This window comes from Martes martes (genome assembly GCF_963455335.1).
Source record: "Martes martes genome assembly, chromosome: 3".
Lineage (NCBI taxonomy): Eukaryota > Metazoa > Chordata > Mammalia > Carnivora > Mustelidae > Martes > Martes martes.
The window spans coordinates 179274837-179296217 of record NC_137890.1 but is presented as its reverse complement, the minus strand read 5'-3'; the positions used below and the strand labels follow the sequence as shown (position 1 = coordinate 179296217).

General features: G+C 42.2%; 1 protein-coding gene across 1 annotated transcript in view; it reads left to right on the top strand.

Moving 5' to 3' along the window:
* PARD3B (par-3 family cell polarity regulator beta) overlaps positions 1–21381 on the top strand; it is a 1039321-nt gene that overhangs the window by 972954 nt on the left and 44986 nt on the right. The window contains exon 22 of the mRNA XM_080799276.1: positions 15126–15205. Within this exon, the coding sequence (XP_080655402.1) occupies positions 15126–15205 (80 nt within the window). The remainder of the gene's footprint in view (positions 1–15125; positions 15206–21381) is intronic.

The window sequence follows — 21381 nt, the reverse complement described above, 5'->3', positions numbered from 1 at the left end:
ATCCACACATCAGTATTCAGCTTAGAGGGTAAGTCCAGGCTGGGGTTTCTAGAACCCGTTAGCCACGGCTCTGGTGCCCCTCCCTGGTATGGAAGACGGCTGCTGTGCCGTTATGCTACATCCATTTCTTGGCTCATATGAGAAACTTGGGCCGATTTTTGTTGTTGTTGTTGCTCTTGGTATATTTGCATAATTTTATATCCTGAGCAGAGTTCTTGATTTTGCAACATCATAATAAAAAACAGTGTGAATTGGCAGGTTTAGGGGGTATGATTTGCAGCTGGTCTATCACTTCCGCTACTGGAAGCTTCAGCTTGAAGTATTATACAATTATCATATTTTACAGGACTTGAGTTTCTATTTGCATCTGCTCATCTTTTGTTGTTGCTTTTTAAAAAACACTCCCTTTTCACATTTTGGGGGCTAGATGGATGCCCAATATCCTCGCTTTATACACTTTTCCCTTCATGGTATAAATTCATATAGTTCAGTGCTATTGAAATCAAAGCGCCAAGGTCTAATTGACATAATAACACGATGAGCTCTTTGGACAGTTTTTGGGGATTGAAAACAATGATGAAGCAAATGCAACTCAGGGTTATAGTAATATCTCTAACCATCCCCTTTTCACTCATTGCCATTATTTTGATTAAAAGGTCTATAGAAGCCACGGTGGTTGTTCAGGATGCAAAAATTATTGCAGAAACTTCCTCTATTAATGGAAATTATTAGAGGATGGGAATGGTACTCGAACAGCAAGAATGACATTAATTATGCGAAAAGCAATCATATCTGGCAGTTGGCAGGCATGCATTATTCTTCAACACTCTTCCACGGGTTTGTGTCCAGCCAGCACTAGAAACCTAAAAGCTTTTTATTTGGCAAAGTTTTCAGAGCACTTGGACTTGCAGCTTCTTGATAAAAGATGATTTGGAAGGGGATTTTGTTGGTGCAATTGAAGACTTCAGTAATGAGTTCTGTGTAGATGAATCAATGCCCAATTAAATGATTATATCAAATCCAACTTTAAATGTTGACTTGAAAAAAATCACATTTTAAAGACTTTGAGAGCAGGATGCTATATATACATCCCATCAGAAGAGCAAAGTTGTATTACCACCCTGGTAAAGGTAGGGAGTGTTCTGAATGATCAAGAGTTTGATTAATGGAGAGCTACTAAGAACAGGAGTTATCTGTATATTAAGAATTAGAACAGGGGCGCCTGGGTGGCTCAGTGGGTTAAGGCCTCTGCCTTCGGCTCAGGTCGTGATCCCAGGGTCCTGGGATCGAGCCCCACGTCGGGCTCTCTGCTCAGCGGGGAGCCTGCTTCCCTTCCTCTCTCTCTGGCTGCCTCTCTGCCTACCTGTGATCTCTGTCTGTCAAATAAATAAATAAAATCTTTAAAAAAAAAAAAAAGAATTAGAACAGATTGCAATAGCCTCACTTATTTTCATTCCATTGTTCCCTTTCTCTTTCACAACACTTCTCTGTTTCTCGGGGTCTTTATTTCTCTTTCCATTGACACCCCTCTTTCAAGGCTCCCTTCTCTGATCACCACTGTTTTGATGTTCTCACCACTGTCTACAGAATCTGTTTTTCTTATCTACTCCTGCTTTTGCCTGTTCTTGTCCCCTCACAGCAGTAAATACACCCAGTCAGAGCAACATTTGTTGCTTTACTCATTCACATGATAAGCCTTTAGAGAGCTCTTGATATGTTTAGGGCACTGACCTGACCACGGGAAGAGTTATCAAAATTGCAGGAGCGAGCATTCTGGCGCGGGCACAAAAGTGCATGTTCAGGTGCTGTAAAATATCCAGTGGGATCAAGTCATTGAACATGTGGGAGAGGGATGAGATAAAGCCGGAAAGTTTGGTTGCTGTAGGTTACAGAAAACTTTTATCTGCTGGTTAATAGAAAATCATTAAATGGGGTTCCTGGGTGGCTCAGTGGAATAAGCATCTGCCTTTGGCTCAGGTCATGGTCTCAGGGTTGAGGGATCAAGCCCCATGTCGGGCTCTCTGGTCAGCAGGGAGTCTGCTTCTCCCTCCCTACCTTTCTTTCTTTCTCTCTCTCTCTATCTGTCTTTCCCAAATAAATAAATAAGTAAATAAATAAATAAATCTTTTAAAAAATTAGAAAGAAAAATCGTTAAATGGACATGGGGGTTTGGTTTGGTTTTTTAAACCACATCTTGACACAAGAACATTGATTTTCAGAATGTCATCTGTTTAATTCTCTTTTTCTTCTCCTCTTGTCTTCATTCATCTTCTAGAACCTGAACTGTGCTGGTACAATAGTCAGTTGCAAACTAATTTGGTTAATACACATTTCAGACTAATATGTGTATGATTTCAGCATTAATGGTAACATGGATCAGGTTACTTTGTGATTCCAATGGATGCTACACACTGAGGTCACTCTTTAGATCAACAGTAGCTGTGCCCAGCAGACCCAGCCATCTATCCTATCACGTAAGGTTTTCCTACTACGCTACTATTATTTTCAACTCTTAGGAATCTTCCCTCATTCTAACCAATTACACAATTGAGATTCCTAATGGTTTTGATTTCTACACCAGATCCAAGTTTAAATCTAAATTGTTAGAACATGTGTTTTTTAAAAATTATTTTTAAGGGAAAGGGAAAAATCAGAACTATGTATACAAAAGAGCTTGAGGATGGCAGTCTTATTAAGACTTAACCATAGGACAGATGCCATAAAACCTCCTTAAAACAATGTTGATAATGCATGTTATGATATTTAACAAGTCTTGTTCAAAAGGATAGCTAGCCCTCATGGAAGCTGATTCTATTAAGTGCCACTGAGTAGATGTGTGAGATTTCTGTTTTATTGACTCAGTAAATATTCACGAACAAGGTGGTATGTCAGGCTTTGAGAATGCAATGGCTCAAGAAAGTGAAAATGTCCCAACTCCAATGAAGCTTGCTCATCTTGTGTAAACCAAATTAATAGACTGATACTGGGCATAATACTGAAAAAAGCTGTACATTATACAGCCTGTTCTTGTTTATAAAACAATTTTTTTACTAAAAATTACTTTTGGTGTACCAGAAATTAACATATATCAGTGCCTCCAGCTAAATGTAATAACTTTTGTCAGGCAATTGGAGTTGAGGGGTCTGGTCGTAATGACCATGACCTCATGCAAAATGCTTGCAGACAGCCATAGTTTCCCATACCCCAACCCACTACCACCATAAGCTCCTCTGAACATTCGAGTCTTATATCTCTGTTCTGTGTTTAGGAAATAGAGCTACAGTAACTGGAACGATCACTGCCAACATATGAGGCAGCACTGACCGTGAGATGGAGTTCACATCTTGGCCTTGCCACCGTATGAACCTTTGGCTAGTTGCTTTCACTTTATCCGAACTCTCCTTCTCCCATGTGTAAAGAAATGGAAATGATAGCATTAACTCTAGCTCATGATACTGATCACATGGTGTCACAGAAAGTCATTTCTTTCTAGTTATTTTTTTCTAGTAATAGGAGTGACTGGAACCTGCACACGGACTGAACTAGGAAAAGAAACATTCTGAAAAGTTTGAAATTTTCAAACTTTATGTTTCCATTCCATGGTCTTTATAAATGCAAGTATGTTTTAAGTACCCTAGAGAGCTTTCGTGCCTTTGTCACTTAATATCCTTTATAAGATCTATTAGTTAAAAGAGATATTATGAACTTGTAAGAAATAATATGAATAAACTGTTATATCATTATAAGTTTTGGTGTATTTTGAGGGTCCACTTTTTCTCTTTAGAATGAGTAAAGAACACTGACTGTCACAGAAAATGATAAAAATAAAACAGGGATGCCCAGTTCAGTTGCCTGAGCACGTGACTCTTGATTTCAGCTCAGGTCATGATCTCAGAGTTGTGGGATGGAGACCCACATCAGGTTCTGTGCTCAGTGTGGAGTCTGCTTGAGATTCTCTCTCTCCCTCTCTCCCCACCCCTTCCCCTGCTCACACTCTAAATAAATACGTAAATAAATAAATAAATATCTTTTTAAAAAAATAAAATAAATAAAAATAAAACAGCTGAGGCATAAATAACTCACATATTACACCCAGTAATAAGTCAAAATCAAATTCAATAAATACTGGATACTAAATACTAGATACAATAAATACTGGATACTGGATAAATACTGGATACTAGTGATTAGGGTTACTATTGAGACTTCACTAAATTCCTGCTTACTCCATTCCTGGAAAATACCGGACAGGTAAACGGATTTATTAAGGTATACCTTCTCTTCCTTCTTTTCATCAGAAATCGTCTTCTGTCAAGCAAAAGTTTAGATTTCAGTCAATGTCGCAATATCTCTATTCGTAGGTAGACAGATGGGGAAAGGAAATGAGATGGTGTCTGGCTCTTTAATTAAAGATGTAGAGCCAGAGTGTGCTCTTCACGCTCACTGGCAAGACACATATGCACATGTGCACACACACGCACACACACTCACATGCAAAGTGCATCTGATAAATGAAGCCAAATTTGTAGAATTGTATCCATAATCATAGTTTCTATGGTAACTGTATCTTAGGCCCAGGCACAAACAGAGCTGGGCAGGAGATGCCTGGTTTTATTTTCTCTGAAGACAATCCGAACAGAGTTAATTCAGGTTATCAAGATGCCACGGCCCGGTGTACTTGGTTAGTACTTGGGTCATGCGAGCGTAAGATTGAATGCTGAAATCCCAATAAATGTGTTATAATTTTATAACGTTGCAGATTACTTTGCTGTCTTTGTCCTTCAGCTTTAAAATAATTATGTTACAGACGTAGAGTTACCATATTAATGAGGTAGAAACTATATGCAAGATAACTTTTATAAATGTACATAAGTTAGAGGGACTTTAAGGATTTATTTTCACTCCAGCTTTTTCCAAGGGCGGAAAATATAGGCACAGAATGGTGAAAAGGCTTCCCCAAGAGTTATTTTTAAAATATTTTTATTTGCTGTATTTTCCAAACTAGCAGATGTTCTAAACTAGTCTATAAACTGAATACCCAGTTATTTGACAAAATTACTGAAATTAAATTAGAGAAAATAAACACTTCAGAAATAATGGTTTGAAAGAGTGTGTGTGCTTTCGCTTCTCTAGATAGCATATTTCTAAATACATATCTCCGGCATAATATACTTCACATTGCCAAAGAGAAATCATTTACAACCTATTTTGATTAGTTTCTTTTTGTTTAAATGAAGTATGGTGAGTTTCGCTCCAAATATGTAACATTTCAGCAGAATGTCTTCATATGAGAAGATGCTCAAAGACAAGTTCCCAACTTTTTTAGACATTTTCATCATGTTGATTCCTTCAAAAATCTTCGAGCCAGACCTATAGCTAAGTAAGAGGAATGTAATTAAAAGAAAGCTTCTGGAAACTGCTCAAAAATAGCTGTCATGTTACCAACTTGAAATGAAAGGCGTGTTTCCTAAAATGGCATCTGAATTTTTATACTTTGCATCTTAATCTTATGATGGGTCTGGCAGCACGGAACGCAGTTTCGTGTAATAGATCCGAGTAGGACCTATTTGTAAATGAGGATGCTGTGTGGCGGTGAATCAGCCAGACTGCAACTTTGCAGTGTGTTTCCGTCACAGAGGCTTTTAAATTTCCTTGGGAAAATTGACTTAAGGGACATAAATTACAACATTGGCAAAAATTTGTCCCAACCGGTGGGAATTGGGAAGCAAGTTAAATTTGAATTGTTTCCACGTTTTGTCATCAGACATTTGCAGAAAATCTTGTGTGATTTATTCTTTTATTTGTAATGAATTGTTAAAACATCTTTGAAAGGGCATTAAATCTTCCCCTCTGCCATTAATCTGCAAATGGGAGAAATCGGGGGTTAAATGGCCTCTTTAGGATATTGCTTTGTGAAACTGCTGATACCAGCAATGCTGGGCTAGAAATACATACTAATTTAAGGAACTCTGAATGTAACCAGCAAGCTCCTTGCCTTTGCAGAGAAAAGACTAATAGCTTTATATTAACGAGGCTCTTAACATCCCAGCCAGCAGCAGGCACTGAGTGAATGAAATTGGGAAAACTCCCATGGACTAAAAGCATCTTAATTCAACATTCCTCATACACCAGACCCTCCTGATAGGCCTTCCTAGGCTGTCAAAAGCCAGCCAAACGGGACCGCCCCTGCAAGGCACACCAAGCGAGAGCCTCTCAAGTTGTTTTTGAATAAGCTCTCTGAAGTTTCTCTTCTTGAGCCTTATTAATAGAAAAAAAAATAAATATGCCCCAGATCCCAGCATAAGTTCTAATATTACATTGTTTTGGGAAAGACTAGGCTTCTCTTATGGATTAAGTCAAAATTATTTCTTTCTATCAGAAGTATATTTAGGTCATTACATTAAAAAAAAAAAAAACCTGCACGATACCAAGTGAGATAAAGGGCTTCTTTAAAAAAAATTAATTGGATCAAAGCCGCTGACCTTATTTTTTTTTATGATGAGGAAAATTACCTAATAAGGAGTGCTGGAAGCAGGAACATTTTTGAGTCTTAATACGCACTGAGCAAAATGAGAAATGAGCTTATAAATGCCTGTGCCTGTCTCTTTCCCCTCACTCCCTCCTGAAGTGGCCTGACTTCCTAAGGACCCAGCTACAACTTATAATTAGTTTCTCTTTGGCAGTTTTCTATCTGCAATTTCCTACCCTCAGTTCACGGCTATTTGCAAGAATCTTGGTACCCGACATAATAATCCATAATGCCACTATTTCTGATTGGGATGCAAAAGTTGATCAAGTTATAAGAGGAGATTAGATAAACTATGAATTATCCAGAACAAATGCGATGTTATGTAGCTTTTAAAATTTATGTTTGTGAAATATACTGTTAGCACAGCAAAATGCCAACAATAAATCATTGGAGGGAGAGGGGTGCCTGGGTGGCTCAGTGGGTTAAAGCCTCTGCCTTCGGCTCAGGTCATGATCTCAGGGTCCTGGAATTGAGCCCCGCATCAGGCTCTCTGCTCGGCAGGGAGCCTGCTTCCTCCTCTCTCTCTCTCTCTGCCTGCCTCTCTGCCTACTTGTGATCTCCGTCTATCAAATAAATAAATAAAATCTTTAAAACATAATTGGAGGGAGAAAACTATAAGCCATTTAAATATGTATATATTAAAAACGTTGACAGAGGTCAACTTTTGATGATTTAGGGAGAAAAATCAGTTCAATGTGTTTTTTAAATAATGCAGCACAAATGTATTCCCATCATTTCCATTAACTAACACCATGTCCCCAAGGGAGAGGACTTTTTCTCGTCTCTGTGCTTTAGAGTACACAGCACATGACTCCACTCAGGAGACGCTAACAAATACTCATTCACTTGGAAGTATCCATCTTATCTCCGCAGCACGATAACACGAGGCAGTTTGACCAGTGTTTGGTTTTGGTTGTTTTGGGCTTTTATTTCTTTTTGGGGAGAAAGCGATAAAGATTTTCAGTACCGTGGAGTCCTGCCTTCTCTCCCCATCAATCCACAGAAATCACTCTCAGTAAAGCACCAGTCACCATCTCATTGCCAGTTCCCGCAGACTCTTCTGTGGGACTTAACGTTAGTCACCGTTCAGGGGCGGAGAGCAATACGCACCCTAGCTGGTTTAAGCAGAAGCAAATTTATTATACCACACTAATGGGCTTACAGAATCTTAAGGGCAGCAAAAGAAACCTAATCTTGGCTAAGCTTTCAGGGATGATTTCTCAAGCCGTGCTACAGAATCAGACTACCGAGGGAGCTGCTGCCACTTCTGTAAAAAAGCTTTTGGCCCCAGAGCCACACAACAATGCCACCATAATTAAGAAAGTGCCACAATCAGGAAGCCATCCGTAGTGCTGCCAACTCCAAAGCTGGCTACAAAAGCTACACTGCACCCCAGAAACTTGCAAAGACGCATCTGCTAAAACTGCCAAGGAAACCAAACACATCCTTAGTCATTGCTGTCAGAATAAACAGTGGAAGTGGGACCACTCCCTCAATGGCCCATCTTAAAGCAAACCAGTACACTGACTTCAAGGGCATTCTGGGAAAGGCCAGTCTAGCTTTCCAAGCCCTGAAGTTTAGGGGGACGCTCTGCAAGGACAGAGTTTGGGTAAATCACTCCAACACACCATATTGACCACAGACCTTTTCTGACTGCAGTCCTTGACTATTTTTGACACTGTGGGCCACACCCTCGTTCATGGAATGTTTTTCTCTGGATTTCTATGGTAACACTCTCTCCTGCTTCTCTTCCAGACCAACTGCTGGTCTACACCTCCTCAGATTTCCTCCTGCGTTTAACTTGTGTTTGTCTGCCCCTTAAATGACAGTGTTCCTAAGAGTATTATTGGTATCCTTCTCTGTTTCCATTGCCTGTCTTTTCTTCTATTCTGTGTCTACAGATTGTCCCTGGGCATTCTAATTCTTTCCCAAGGTTGTAGGTAGCACCCGTAGGCTGGATATTTCCCAATTCTCCATCTCTAGTCCCAGACTTCAATGTTGCAAACTTTTAAACTCAATTATCTGTTAGACATCACCATCAAATATCCCATTCCAGCTCAATGTATCTAAGTATCCCCTCCTCCCGCCCCTGCCCTTCCCCCTAAATCTGGTCCTCCCTTATTCCCATCTTGGTGATGGTTACCAAGCCCACTTAGTTGCTAAGCTCAGAAAATTGTACACTTTTCTAGGCACATCCTTCCTAGTAATCCTCAGTCAGTCCTACTGAACCTGCCCCCCTTAACATTCTTATATCACTCCCTTGCATTTTTTTTTAAAGAAATTGTTTATTTTCTGTCAACCTTATTTCCATTTTGTTTGCCTTTGTGGAAGAGCAACTTAAAGCCACTCAGTGGTTGTTCCTACCCATTCAGTGGCCTGAGCAGTGGGAGCTGCGGACAAGTCTTCAGTGGCCCGCTGAGGGCTCCAGTCCTCAGGAGGGAACTGCTGACTAGGCATGGAGGGCCCCTGCTCACCTTCAGACCAGTCTGCGGCCTCAGGCGGAGTAGCAGTGAATCTAGGAGTGGAGCGGTCCATTCACCCTGAAATTCCTCCTTGGTCATAGTCATTTCAACAGCGGCCCGCTTATTCTTTTCAATCTCTTCAGGATCTCTGTAGAGGTACAGATCAGGCACAAACTCCCACGGGTGTTCATGGGAAATGGTGCCATGCATGGGCAGAACTTCCCAGGCCAGTTCTACCACATTAGGTGAACTGAGTGAGCTCCCCTTTAGCAGGATTCATCAAGTTTCTCTGAAAGCAGAAAGGCCCATAATACCTGAGAGGCCCAGGGAGTTAAGAAATATGGAGAAAAGCAGGAGAAAACACAGGCCATTTGAAAATGTTTTCATTTTTCCTTAAAGCTCTGACACATTTGAATTGTACTTGTAGCAAGAATTACTATTAAACTCCACTCATTGGGCCAGAGACCCTGGTGGTGTCAGCGAAAGACTTGCCCCTCGTGTAGCATGCTACCTACACTTGAGTTCATTGGCCAGCCAGTGGCCTCACTCCAAGCTCTAACAATGTGCACGCCTTTATCCTTTTGTATATCCTCTAGGTTAGGCCTTCATCATCTTTGGTTCAAACTATCACTGAAACCTCCACACTATGGCAAGAGTGATCTCTCTAACCTATAAATATGTCCCATCAGTTATCAAGTAGTCATTCTCAATGACTTCACCATCACCTAAGGGTAAAAACAGTTTCCTTGGCACGGCATATAAGCTCCTCCAAGATGTGGCCCATAGCTGTATCTAGAGAGCTTGGATTCTGAAGTCAGACAGACCTGATCTTTGTCTCAGATTTTCTATACACTAGCTATATGACCTTGAGCAACTACTTAGTTTTCTCATTTGAAAAACGTGGCAACCATTGGGATTATTGGGAAGATTGACTGGGCTAATGAAAATAAAACATTAAGCATTTTGCTTGACAATCAATAAATACCCAATAAGAGTTAAATTGTATTAGTGATCAAACAAAAAACAAATAAATGGAGGGAAAGTTCCTGTTCATGGATAAGAGGACTTAATATTATCAAGATGCCAGTTCTTCCCAACTTGATCAATGGATTCAACGTGCTACCTGCCAAAATCTTAGCAAGTTATTTTCTTGATTCTAAAGAATCTTAACAAACTGATTCTGAAGTTCATATGGAGAAACAAAAGGCCTAGAATAACCAACATAATATTGAAGGAGTAGAAAGATGGGCGCCTGAGTGGCTCAGTGGGTTAAGCCTCTGCCTTCAGCTCAGGTCATGGTCCCAGGGTCCTGGAATCAAGGCCTGCATCGGGCTCTCTGTTCAGCAGGGAGTCTGCTTCCCAGTCTTTCTCTGCCTGCCTCTCTCCCTACTTGTGATATCTCTCTCTGTCAAATAAATAAACAAATAAATCTTAAAAAAAAAAAAAAGGAAGTACAAAGTTGAAGGACTAACACTGCCCAACTTCAAGACCTATTATAGAGCTATAGCAATCAAGACAGTGTGGTATTGGTGAAAGAATAGACAAATAGGTCAATGAAACAGAAATAAACCCAAATAAATATTTATTTTGGTCTCTGATAAAAGTGTAGCAAGGATAGTCTTTTCAAATGGTGCTGTAACAACTGGACATCCAACATGTAAAAAAAAATGAATCTAGACACAGACCTTACACCCTTTACAAAAATTAACTCAGCATGAATCACTGACCCAATTTAAAATGCAAACTATAAAAGTACTAGAAGATAACACAGAAAATAAATCTAGATGATCTTGATTTTGGTAATGACTTTTTAGATATGACACCAAAGGCAAGATGCATAAAAGAAAGAATTGATCACCAGGACTTCATTAAAATTAAAAAGTTCTGCTCTGCAATAAACACTGTCAAGAGAATAAAAAAATAAGCCACAGGCTGGAAAAAAATGTTTGTAAAAGACACATATGATGAAGGACTGTTATCTAAAACTACAAAGAACTCTTAAAACCCCACAATAAGGGCACCTGGGTGGCTCAGTGGGTTGGGCCTCTGCCTTGGGCTAAGGTCATGATCTCGGGGTCCTGGGATCAAGCCCGCATCGGGCTCTCTGCTCAGCGGGGAGCCTGCTTCCCCCCTCTCTCTGCCTGCCTCTCTGCCTACTTGTGATCCCTCTCCTCTCTCAAATGAATAAATAGAATCTTAAAAAAAAAAAAACAACCCACAATAAGTAAAGAAACAAACCAATTAAAATATGGACCAAAGAGACCTTAACATCACCCCATCAAAGAAGAGATACAGATGGCAAATAAGCATATGAAAAGATGCTCCACATCATAGGTCATCAGGAAAATATAAATTAAAACAATGATAAGGTATCACCACACACCCACTAGAATGGCCAAAATCTGGAACCCTGACAACCCAAATGCTGGTGAGGATGTGGAGCAACACGAACTCTCATTCATCACTAGCAGGAATGCAAAATGGTACCGCCACTTTGGAAGACAGCTCAGTAGTTTCATACTCTGAGCATACAACCCAGCAACCGCACTATTTGGTATTTCCATAAGGGCACTGAAAATTATCTTCACACAAAAATCTGCAGACAATGTTCATAGTAACTTTATTATTGTGGAAAGTTGGAAGCACCAAGATGTCTGTCAGTAGATGAATGGATTAAGTGGTACAGCCAGACAATACAATATTATTCAGCACTGAAAAGAAATGAATTATCAAGCACAAAAAGCACGGACGGAACTTAAGTGCATATTACTAAGTGAAAGAAGATCATATTAAAAAAAAAAAAAAGGCTACAGACTCTAAGATTCCAACTACATGACATTCTGGAAAAGGTGAAACTATGGAAACAGTAAAAAGACCAGTGGTTACCATGGGTTTGGGGAGAGGGAGGAATGAATAGGCAAAACACAGAGAATTTTTAGGGCAATGAAAAAATTCTGTATGGTACTGTAATAATGGATACATGTCATACATTTGCTCCAACCCAGTAGAATGTACATCCCCAAGAGTGAGTCCTAATGTAAACTCTGGACTTTGCATGATGTGTCCATGTAAGTTTATCAATTGTAACAAATGTTGCTCATGGTGGGGGTAGTGGGATAGGAACTCTATGTACCTTCCTCTCAATTTTGCTATGAACCTGTAAGTCCTCTAAAAAACCAAAGCTCATTAAGAAAAAAGTGCAATAATGGTTATAGCCATAATAATAGTGGTGGTGTTGCTATCACGAATACCCTTTTCTTCAATAGGTTCTGTTTCTTCCTTTAACCAAACACTTGACTTTCCCTGAAAACCAGTGCTTTTCTTTTTTAAATGCCTCCATATTGTTTCATTTTTGTTCTCTATACTTAGAATGCCTTCTCCTGCTACTCCTACACCTTCCCCCCACCCCCGCAAAATAACTTATCCTCATTCATATTCAAGTTTTCGATGAAGCTTCAACACCCGTATGAAGCTGTCTTCAACTCCGCCAGGTGGACTTTCGTATCTGTTTCTTCAGACTCCTACTGCCTGCTCTCTCATGCTGACACTCCAGCAGTGATCTCACTGCACCGTAATTGTTTGCAGGCCTGTCTCCTCTATATTCCACGCCATGAAGAAATCCAACCCTTCTTCATTCCTTTAAATATAGTGCCTGGCGTGGCATTGGGATACAGTAGCTTCTCAATAATCACTAAGTCCATGATTGCATTGAAGATGTTGTGTTAATAGAGAAGCACGATATATGCATGATATAAATATAATAATTAAATACCTACACAGTTGGTGAAGAACAGAATAATTTTTGATCTAGAAGCATGCCACCCATCTTTGGTCTGTGTTCTGCTACTTCCGGGAAGTTTATCCCGACACCTTCCAGTGTCACCTGTACTACTCTTAGTAACATCCTGAATGGCATGGGATCGTACGTTTTCCTACATCATTCTTTAATTATTTCATTCCTGATGCTTGTTTTCCCAACAACATGAAAACTTCCTTAAGATAAGGTTCATCCTACATTTCATATAATCTCTTATGCTGGTAGCTTATCAGAAAAAGTGGCACCTGGGTGCTGCCTCCTAGAGACACCCGAATGTGGGCAGCCATCCCTGGGCCAGGCCAGTTCTGGATAACAGTGTTGGAAGTATTAACTTGGGAGTTTTGTGGCCACCAGAAAAGATAACTTGTAAATGTCTAGAGCCATACTAGGGATACATACACACAATGCTCAACAATCACAATTAAATAGTCCTGGTATTCATTGCTAATTCTTCCTCCATAACCAATAGGTTAAAAACAAAACAGACCTTAGATAGAAGTGGCCGAGGACAGTAATTGTATCCTTCCCTTCTCTTTCTGCACCATTTCTTTATCCCCTGTTTGTCTGATACCACCCTTGTCTCTGGTCTTTGTTAGAAAGGTCGGTGGTTTAAATCAGGGCTTTTAACCTAATGCAGAGAATTCTCAGTCTCCCGGCAGTTGCTTCTAAGTCTGTGTGTGCAGTCGTCATCCTTACCTCGGTAATTCACTGGGCTGTTGCCCTCTCAGACAACTCTGGCCATTCCTGTTCCATGGATTCATGAAATACAAAGAAGTTTTGCAGGACACACTCTGAAGAGACTCCCCTAATGATTTGATACTGGGAATAGTCTTTCTTACTGTAACTGAGCATGTATACTTGTTCTGCAACACCTCTCACAAGAAACCCTCCCCACACGCCACCCAAGCTGGGATGGTGGTTTCGTAGAGAGCTAGAACTTTTGGCGGGAAGAAAGTAACTTGCAAGTTCAATGCTACCTAGAAAAATTTCCCCTACTGACTTGGCACCATTACTTCCTGTGCTTACTGGCAAACTCTCTCTTCCCCCTTCTGATGGTCCAAGTGTTCTGTTTACCCCTTCCGTGCCCATTCTGTGAGGGCTAGCCCAGCCTGAGAGCCAGCACATAAGGGATCCACAAAACCACATGTGTTGACATGAACAGGTGATGAATTGACAAGTCAACAAATACTTTTAAATACCTGGGTGCATTCATCCTGTTTTGGATTGCTGTGATAGATGCAGAAGGACTATGTATAAAGTCTCGACATCCACAGAGCTAGCACACTTTAATCCTGGGGCCAGGCACAGCTCTCCCGTGTCTCAGAGGCTGATGGAGGAGACCGGAAGAGAGGTGAGCAGAAGAAGTACAATGGAAGGAGAAAAAAAAAATACTAAAGATCAACCCTAGATAGAAAAGAGGCAGTCTCTTCTCTGTGGTAGTTCCAAGGCGAGGGAACTAAGTGAAGTCTGGGTGAGGGAGAGCTTCACGGAAGCTGCAGAGTAGACCGTTGTCACCAGCCCCTCTTAGTAAAGAAAGGTTTCATGGAAAAGGTACTTTTAAAAGATATGGTCCTGGGGTGCCTGGGTGGCTCAGTAGGTTGGGCATCTGCCTTAGTTCAGGTCGTGATCCCGGAGTCTTGGGATCGAGCTCCGCATTGGACTCCCTGCTTGGGGAGTCTGCTTCTCCCTCTGCCCCTTCCTCATTTGTGCTCTGTCTCTCTCTCTCTCTCTCAAAAATAAAGTCTTAAAAAAAAAAATACAGTCCTTGTCACAGCCAAGTAGAGCCTAGAGAGATATGATGACTAAATGTAATAGGGGATCCTGGAACAGGAAAGGGATTGGGTTACAATCCAAATCAACTGTGGGCTCTAGTTAATGGTAGTGTAGCAATATTGATTCATTCCTTTTAAGATATGCACTGTTCTAATGTGAGATGTTAGCAGGAGGGAAACTGAGTTCTGGGAACTCTGTACTGTTTCTCAATTTTTCTGTAAGTCTCAAACTGTTGTAAAAACTAAAGCCAATGTAAAAAGAAAAAAAAAAGGGGGGGTCTTACAGCCTACAGAAGCTCCCCGGCTTGGTGACAGGAAGGGGTCAGTTTGGCAATGACCCTTTTTGAAAAAAGTGACTGTTGTTCTGTGCCATGTTTGTGGCTTGATCATCAATTCCTAGCAATACTGAGATCGTGTTTGCTTTTCCATGGTTGGTTTTTGGCAGGCGGCAGCAGCATTTGGGCACTGATTATAATTTTGCAATGCATTGTCAGTAACCAGGGTGTATAATGGATCTTCATCTCTAATTACTTTTCTCTCTACAGGTGTCTGGAAAGGGTCCAGATGGGAATGCACACAACGTCCGCTTTGAGGGGATGGAGAGACAGTACGCGTCCTTACCCAGGTAGATCACTCAGGGGTCTCCTATCACCAGCTTACCTACAAATAAAGTATTTAGAGAAATCTACGTGAAATAGAAATCTGGCTTTGAGTTGGGGATACGTTATAATTTTCCTGACTGTTGTCTGCAACAACACTCGTGCCATCTTCACAACTGTGCTAATAATTGAAACACTTGTGGGTTATTTTTTAAGGGAAGAAAATAGTATATCATTGCAATTGAACATGTCAGCAAGAATATTGGATCCAGAATGGAAATCTTAAGCCATTGCTATAAAAATAGCATTGAACCTCCTGCACCACGCTGAGGAACAATAAAATAGTAAATCCTGGGTCCTAGCAGTTACCTACAAGAAAGGGCGAGCCAACCTTAACCTTGGAGCTCCGTGTGGGTGTTAAAAAGCAGGAGAGAAATGTGAACCTGGGAAGATGTTCTTGCTTGATTTAGAATCTGTCGGGTTCGCTAGGCAGTCAGCAAATATTGCTGAGAGGCGCGGACACAGTGAGGGAAGGAAACAATCGCGTGGGAAAAGTTCGCTTGGTGATTCTGGCCTAACGTGATCCACTTCTGCTGTAACTAGACACCCCTGAAAATGAGATACAATTCTCAAAGGCCTGTGCTCTTATCTCTGAGATGGAGAATAATTTTGGTCTGCTATCAGTAGCACATGACAAAGAGGAAAACTTTCCAAGATTATGTCTAGTGCAGCTACTATGGGAGTGACGGGGATGTGTGAGAAATGGTGAGTTCGGGGGTGAGGGGGTAGGGGACAAACAAAGAAATGTTAATGCCAGCCAGAAAACTGAGATGTTACGGAATATCTCCTTTTAAAAAGGGGGGGGGGGATCCTAAATAGAGCTTTTTCATCGAAGTGGAATTGTTGAAGTGTTATCCCAGAGGGAGTTGCAGTGCTGAGTTTCACATTGGCTATAATTCTGTATGTGAATTTACAAAAATACCATCCTGGATATTGCAACAGGCATAGCCTAAGTGACCATCTGCTCTTATAAATAGTATGTTGATTTTCAAAAGTAATAAAATCTCAGATCTAGTGAAGAACCAATTGTTAACATTGACTGGGCAGGATACTCTGACTACAATATTTTAAAAGCCTCTATACAACTCCATCTTATTTATCTCCCTGTTTCCTTTTTTTGTATGTTGTCTCATAGTCTCTTCTCATTCTTGATTTCTCTCCTCTCCTTATTTTTCTCTGGCCTAGTATTTTGTTTTCATTTAAAAAAAAATGGAAGTCATCTCCAAAATTTGCTTTAAATATAACATTTCTGGCTCTCAGTATTGAAGTGTATGGAAATTGTGGTTAAGGCAGATGGAAAGTAGTATGTTCTTATGAGGGGGAGAAAAAAAGAAAAACTGGAAACAGTTTAATGTCTTCCTGGCCAACTTGCACCAGACTGCGGAAATGGAATTTTTTTTTTTGGTACAAATCAAAAGCTCAGGAATAACATTGAAAACTCTATAAATTTCACTCATTCATTTCCCATATATCTATTAATTATCTACTCCATATCAAGCCCTGAGAATCTGAAAACTGGAGACAGGGTACCAGTCCACCCTCAGGACCCTACTCTCTTGGACAGGCGGTGGCAAATCAATTTCTTATGACAGAGCAACAAATGTTTAGTTTAGTAATTATTAGCAGAAAGTCCTCTGAATTTCCAACTCCTATTTATTTTTACTAATAAGCCCTGAAATGCTCAATCGTGGCTGACTCTCTACAAGTCTATTTTAGGATTAAACAGTGCAGAGGGAGTTTTCTGACAAAGGCAATAAATTTATGCTGTTTGTGACTCTGGAGCTACTGTCACAACCATGAGTTGACAAAATCCTGCCAGCCCCAAGAATATAACTGTAGCTGGAAGAGAAGCATATCAGACCAAAAACAGTTTTGACCAACAGTGCACTCAGGGTAGGAGTGATTAGCTGCAGGAGGAAACAGACCTTTGTGGCCACCTGGCAACCAGAAGCCTCCATGGTGGACCATCCATGGGGCTCAGACAAATGCACAAGAGGTCTCTGGCCCTAGTTTTCAAATGGAGGGGTTCCGCCTCAAGGTTCCATCTCAGCACCTCAAGGGGAGATGCAGAGCACCCTCACCAATGTGCCTCCAGTCCATGGTGGGGGCTCCATGTTTACCCAACAAGATGCAGAATGCAGAGGCAGGGGACCCACCGCAGACCCAGCTCTGTGTGCCAGCAACGTTTACCTGGGTTTTCTAGTCTCCCCAACCCTGGAGATCTTACTGTTCCCTACACTGAATCACAGCAGCGCCGCGGGGCTCTCCCTTTGCCAGGAGAGGGAGGTGAGCACATCTCAGGAGGCATGTCGTCCCCTCTTTGTCACAGAGGCAGGGAGCTTTATGATATTTATGGAGTTAAAATTTTAATTAAAAATAGGAATAATTCAGGGACTCCTGGATGGCTCAGTTGGTTAAGTGTCCAACTCTTGATTTTGGCTCAGATCATGATCTCAGGGTCCTGAGACGGAGACCCACGCCCGGCTCCATGCTCAGCGGGGAGTCTGCTTCTCTCCTCTCCCTCTGCCCTTTCTCCTGCTCATGCTCTGTCTCTCTCTCTAAAATAAATAAAATAAATCTTAAAAAAAAATAGGACAAGACATGAACAGACCCTTCTCCAAAGAAGACATACAAATGGCTAACAGACACATGAAAAAATGTTCATCATCATTAGCCATCAGAGAGATTCAAATCAAAACCACATTGAGATACCACCTTACACCAGTTAGAATGGCCAAAATTAACAAGATAGTAAACAACAAGTGGTGGAGAGGATGTGGAGAAAGGGGAACCCTCTTACACTGTTGGTGGAAAGGCAAGTTGGTGCAGCCAGTTTGGAAAACAGTGTGGAGATTCCTTAAGAAATTAAAAATAGAGCTACCCTATGACCCTGCAATTGCACTACTGGGGATTTACCCCAAAGATACAGATGGTAGTGAAAAGAAGGGCCACCTGTACCCCAATGTTCATAGCAGCAATGGCCACAGTCATCAAACTGTGGAAAGAGCCAAGATGCCCTTCAACGGACGAATGGATAAAGAAGATATGGTCCATCTATACAATGGAGTATTACGCCTCCATCAGAAAGGATGAATACCCAACTTTTGTATCAACATGGATGGGACTGGAGATTATGCTGAGTGAAATAAGTCAAGCAGAGAGAGTCAATTATATGGTTTCACTTACTTGTGGAGCATAAGGAATAACACGGAGGACATTGGGAGTTGAGAGGAGAAGTGAGTCGGGGGAAATCGGAGGGGGAGATGAACCATGAGCGACTGTGGACTCTGAGAAACAAACTGAGGGTTTCGGAGGGAAGGAGAGCGGGGGAATGGGTGAGCCTGGTGGTGGGTATTAAGGAGGGCACAAATCGCATGGAGCACTGGGTGTGGTGCATAAACAATGAATCTTAGAACACACACACAAAAAAATAAAATCACAAAAAAATTTAAAAATAAATACGAAAATTCTATCTGTGGAAAGTTGGTGGCCAACCTTACAATGGACTAAATGTGCGCCCGATTTGGTTCCCATGTGGTTTGTGAAGAGCATCACAGGAGTTTTTAACTTCACCCAGTGATGCTGATTTATATGCCCAATTTGGAACTGTTGACACACAGAGAGAAAATGCACATGGGCCCCTTCCGCACCCCCTCCCCCAGGCAGGGAGGGAGCTAGTAGCCCCGGTGAAGGCCACCCTGCCCTGCTTTCTTGGAATTCAGCCATCTTTAAGTAGGCTCATGTGCCCTGAGGCTCCCGAAGCCCGAGCCATAGCCCAAGAAAAAGACAGTTCTTAGCACTTGGTAGTTAGGATGTTGCTTAAGGCTAAGGGATAAGGTTGTTAAGTATTACTGTTAAGCAATGTTAAATCTTCTGCCTTGGAAGAAAAATGACTCTATTTCTTGTCTCCTGAGGGTGGTGTTTTTGGAAAGCAGAGTGTCGTCCTAATACAACCTCGTTAGCAAACACCAGGCTTTTACCAGGACGGATGTTTTACCATCCTGTCCAGCCCCCCATGTTCTCAGGTAGTAAACACAGTGAGATCAGCATTCCCCTCTTCTTGCCCGAAGCAAATGATGACTCACTCTGAGTGATAGGGAAGCGGTTGTTTCCTACGCTGCTCTAATGTGTGAACATCAGTGTAAGTATTTTTGCAAGCAGCTGCTTCTTCACTTCAGCCTTCCAGTCCCGCTCTGTTTTTCTAGGCCTGCTTGCGGTCAGTCCCTCCCCGGGAGGAGAACGTGCTCCTCACCCTTCCCAAGCCGCCATTGTTCCCACCTGGCCCATCCCGGGCCCCAGGGGATCCCATTATCCTTTCTCTGCAGATGGCTCGGTGCATCTGCACGTGATCTCGTTCTTCCGGGCTTGTAATCAAGTGTGGAGTCCCAAGGAGTGAGCAAAAACATCTCTTCTGTGGTCCGATACATGTGGGCGGTGAAAGGTTGCTGGAAAAACTCATAAAAATGCCTTCATTGGTTACACTACAGAATGAACATTATGCAGCCCCAGCTGGGCCCCCATGGCTGTCCAGAATTCCTCTCAGTCGTGCTGTCGACTCCCTTGACTATCCCACAGTGGCCATTCCAACCCCGTTCTACTCCCGTTAAATGCTGTGAAGATGACTAAACCCCCAAGCCCAGTCTCTAGAGATGACCTCACTTCCTCTCCTTTATGACCTTGAGACGCTCGACATGAGCTCCTCTACTTCTGCTCCCCGCGGTTCAGACTTGCTGTCCTCACTGGCCATACTTCCTGAGGAGAGACCTCGAGGGCATGGACTTGGAGGCAGGCCCTCATTACAGCCCCAGCTCTGTCACTCGTCACCTGCGTGACCTTGCGCCGGGGGTCCGACTGCCCCAGTCTCAATTTGTTTATCTGCAAGTGGGGATGGGCTTAGGGTCTCTGTATGGTGGTGGTGTGAGTAGTAAGTACAGTCACATAAGCAAAACCCTTAGTGAAGAGCCTGCCTGGCATATTTTAGGGAATTTTTTTCCCATCGTGTTAGGTCTTTTTAATTTTATCTCTGGGAAAGGCCTGTTTCTTGAGTGAGTCAAATCCATACAACAGAGCTCATTCCTGCTGGCTTCTCGGGGATCCTGGGCCACCAACCAGTCCTCTGGCGGCTGCATCTTGGAGTCCCTTGGCAGTTGCTTTCTCCTACCCACCGCCTCCTCTGTAAATGCATAGTTCAGATGCACAGTTCTTTGAGAGCCCACAGCGTGGACAAGGGCAGAGACAACACCTGCGTGGCAATACGCTGGGGGTGTACCTGAGACTCAAGGATCAGCCAACTCTGGGGAAGGACCCAGGATCAGCCAACTCTAGGGAAAGACCCAGGATCAGCCGACTCTGGGGAAAGACCCAGGGTCCAAATGGTCAAGGGCAAGAGGACATAGCAAACCAGTATGATCTGAGTAACAAGCTGGACTAACGGACGTGCTAGGAGACAGTAATTCTTGTCAATAGGGAGTTTCATACAAGGCTCAGACGGCAGGATGACCCCATGCGCTTGACTCCCGTCCATCAGAGAAAAAGACCTCCCCTCCACCCTCCTCCTTCCTCTAGGTCCCACATTTCCTACCTTAAGAGGAGTGGCTCATCAATATGGGCTGTATTTCCACACCACCCACTGGGACAGTGGCCTCCTGCACTGGACTGCTGACACAGATACTTCTAGCTGATTCTGTCTCTAGCTCCCCCCATCCCCCACCCCCACCCCTGCTCCCACCCCCACCCCATGTACATTCTCTCAGAGCCGCTGCCTTCATTCCTACAGATTCAGTTCTCACCAGCCTGATGCTAATTTCAAATAAGCCTGGCTAACCTTCCTGCCTCACTCTTCATGACCCCAGCGACAGCCACCTGCTTGACCACTCCATCCTTCCACCTCCAAGATAGTTCAAAATTCCCATGCCCAAACCCAAGACCTCGATGTCATGTTTCTTTAGCTCTTCTTACTTTGAACTTCCATGACATTTGTCTGGCACCTTCTAGGGCCACCGACAACTCCCTGGATTAGATTATGAAGATTTCCCACCCCTTTCCACCCCTTTGGATTATAAATTCTTGGAAATAAGGGATATTGTTTTATATCCACCGCTAGGACCTAACCCGTGACCCTGTATATGACAGGTTTTTAATA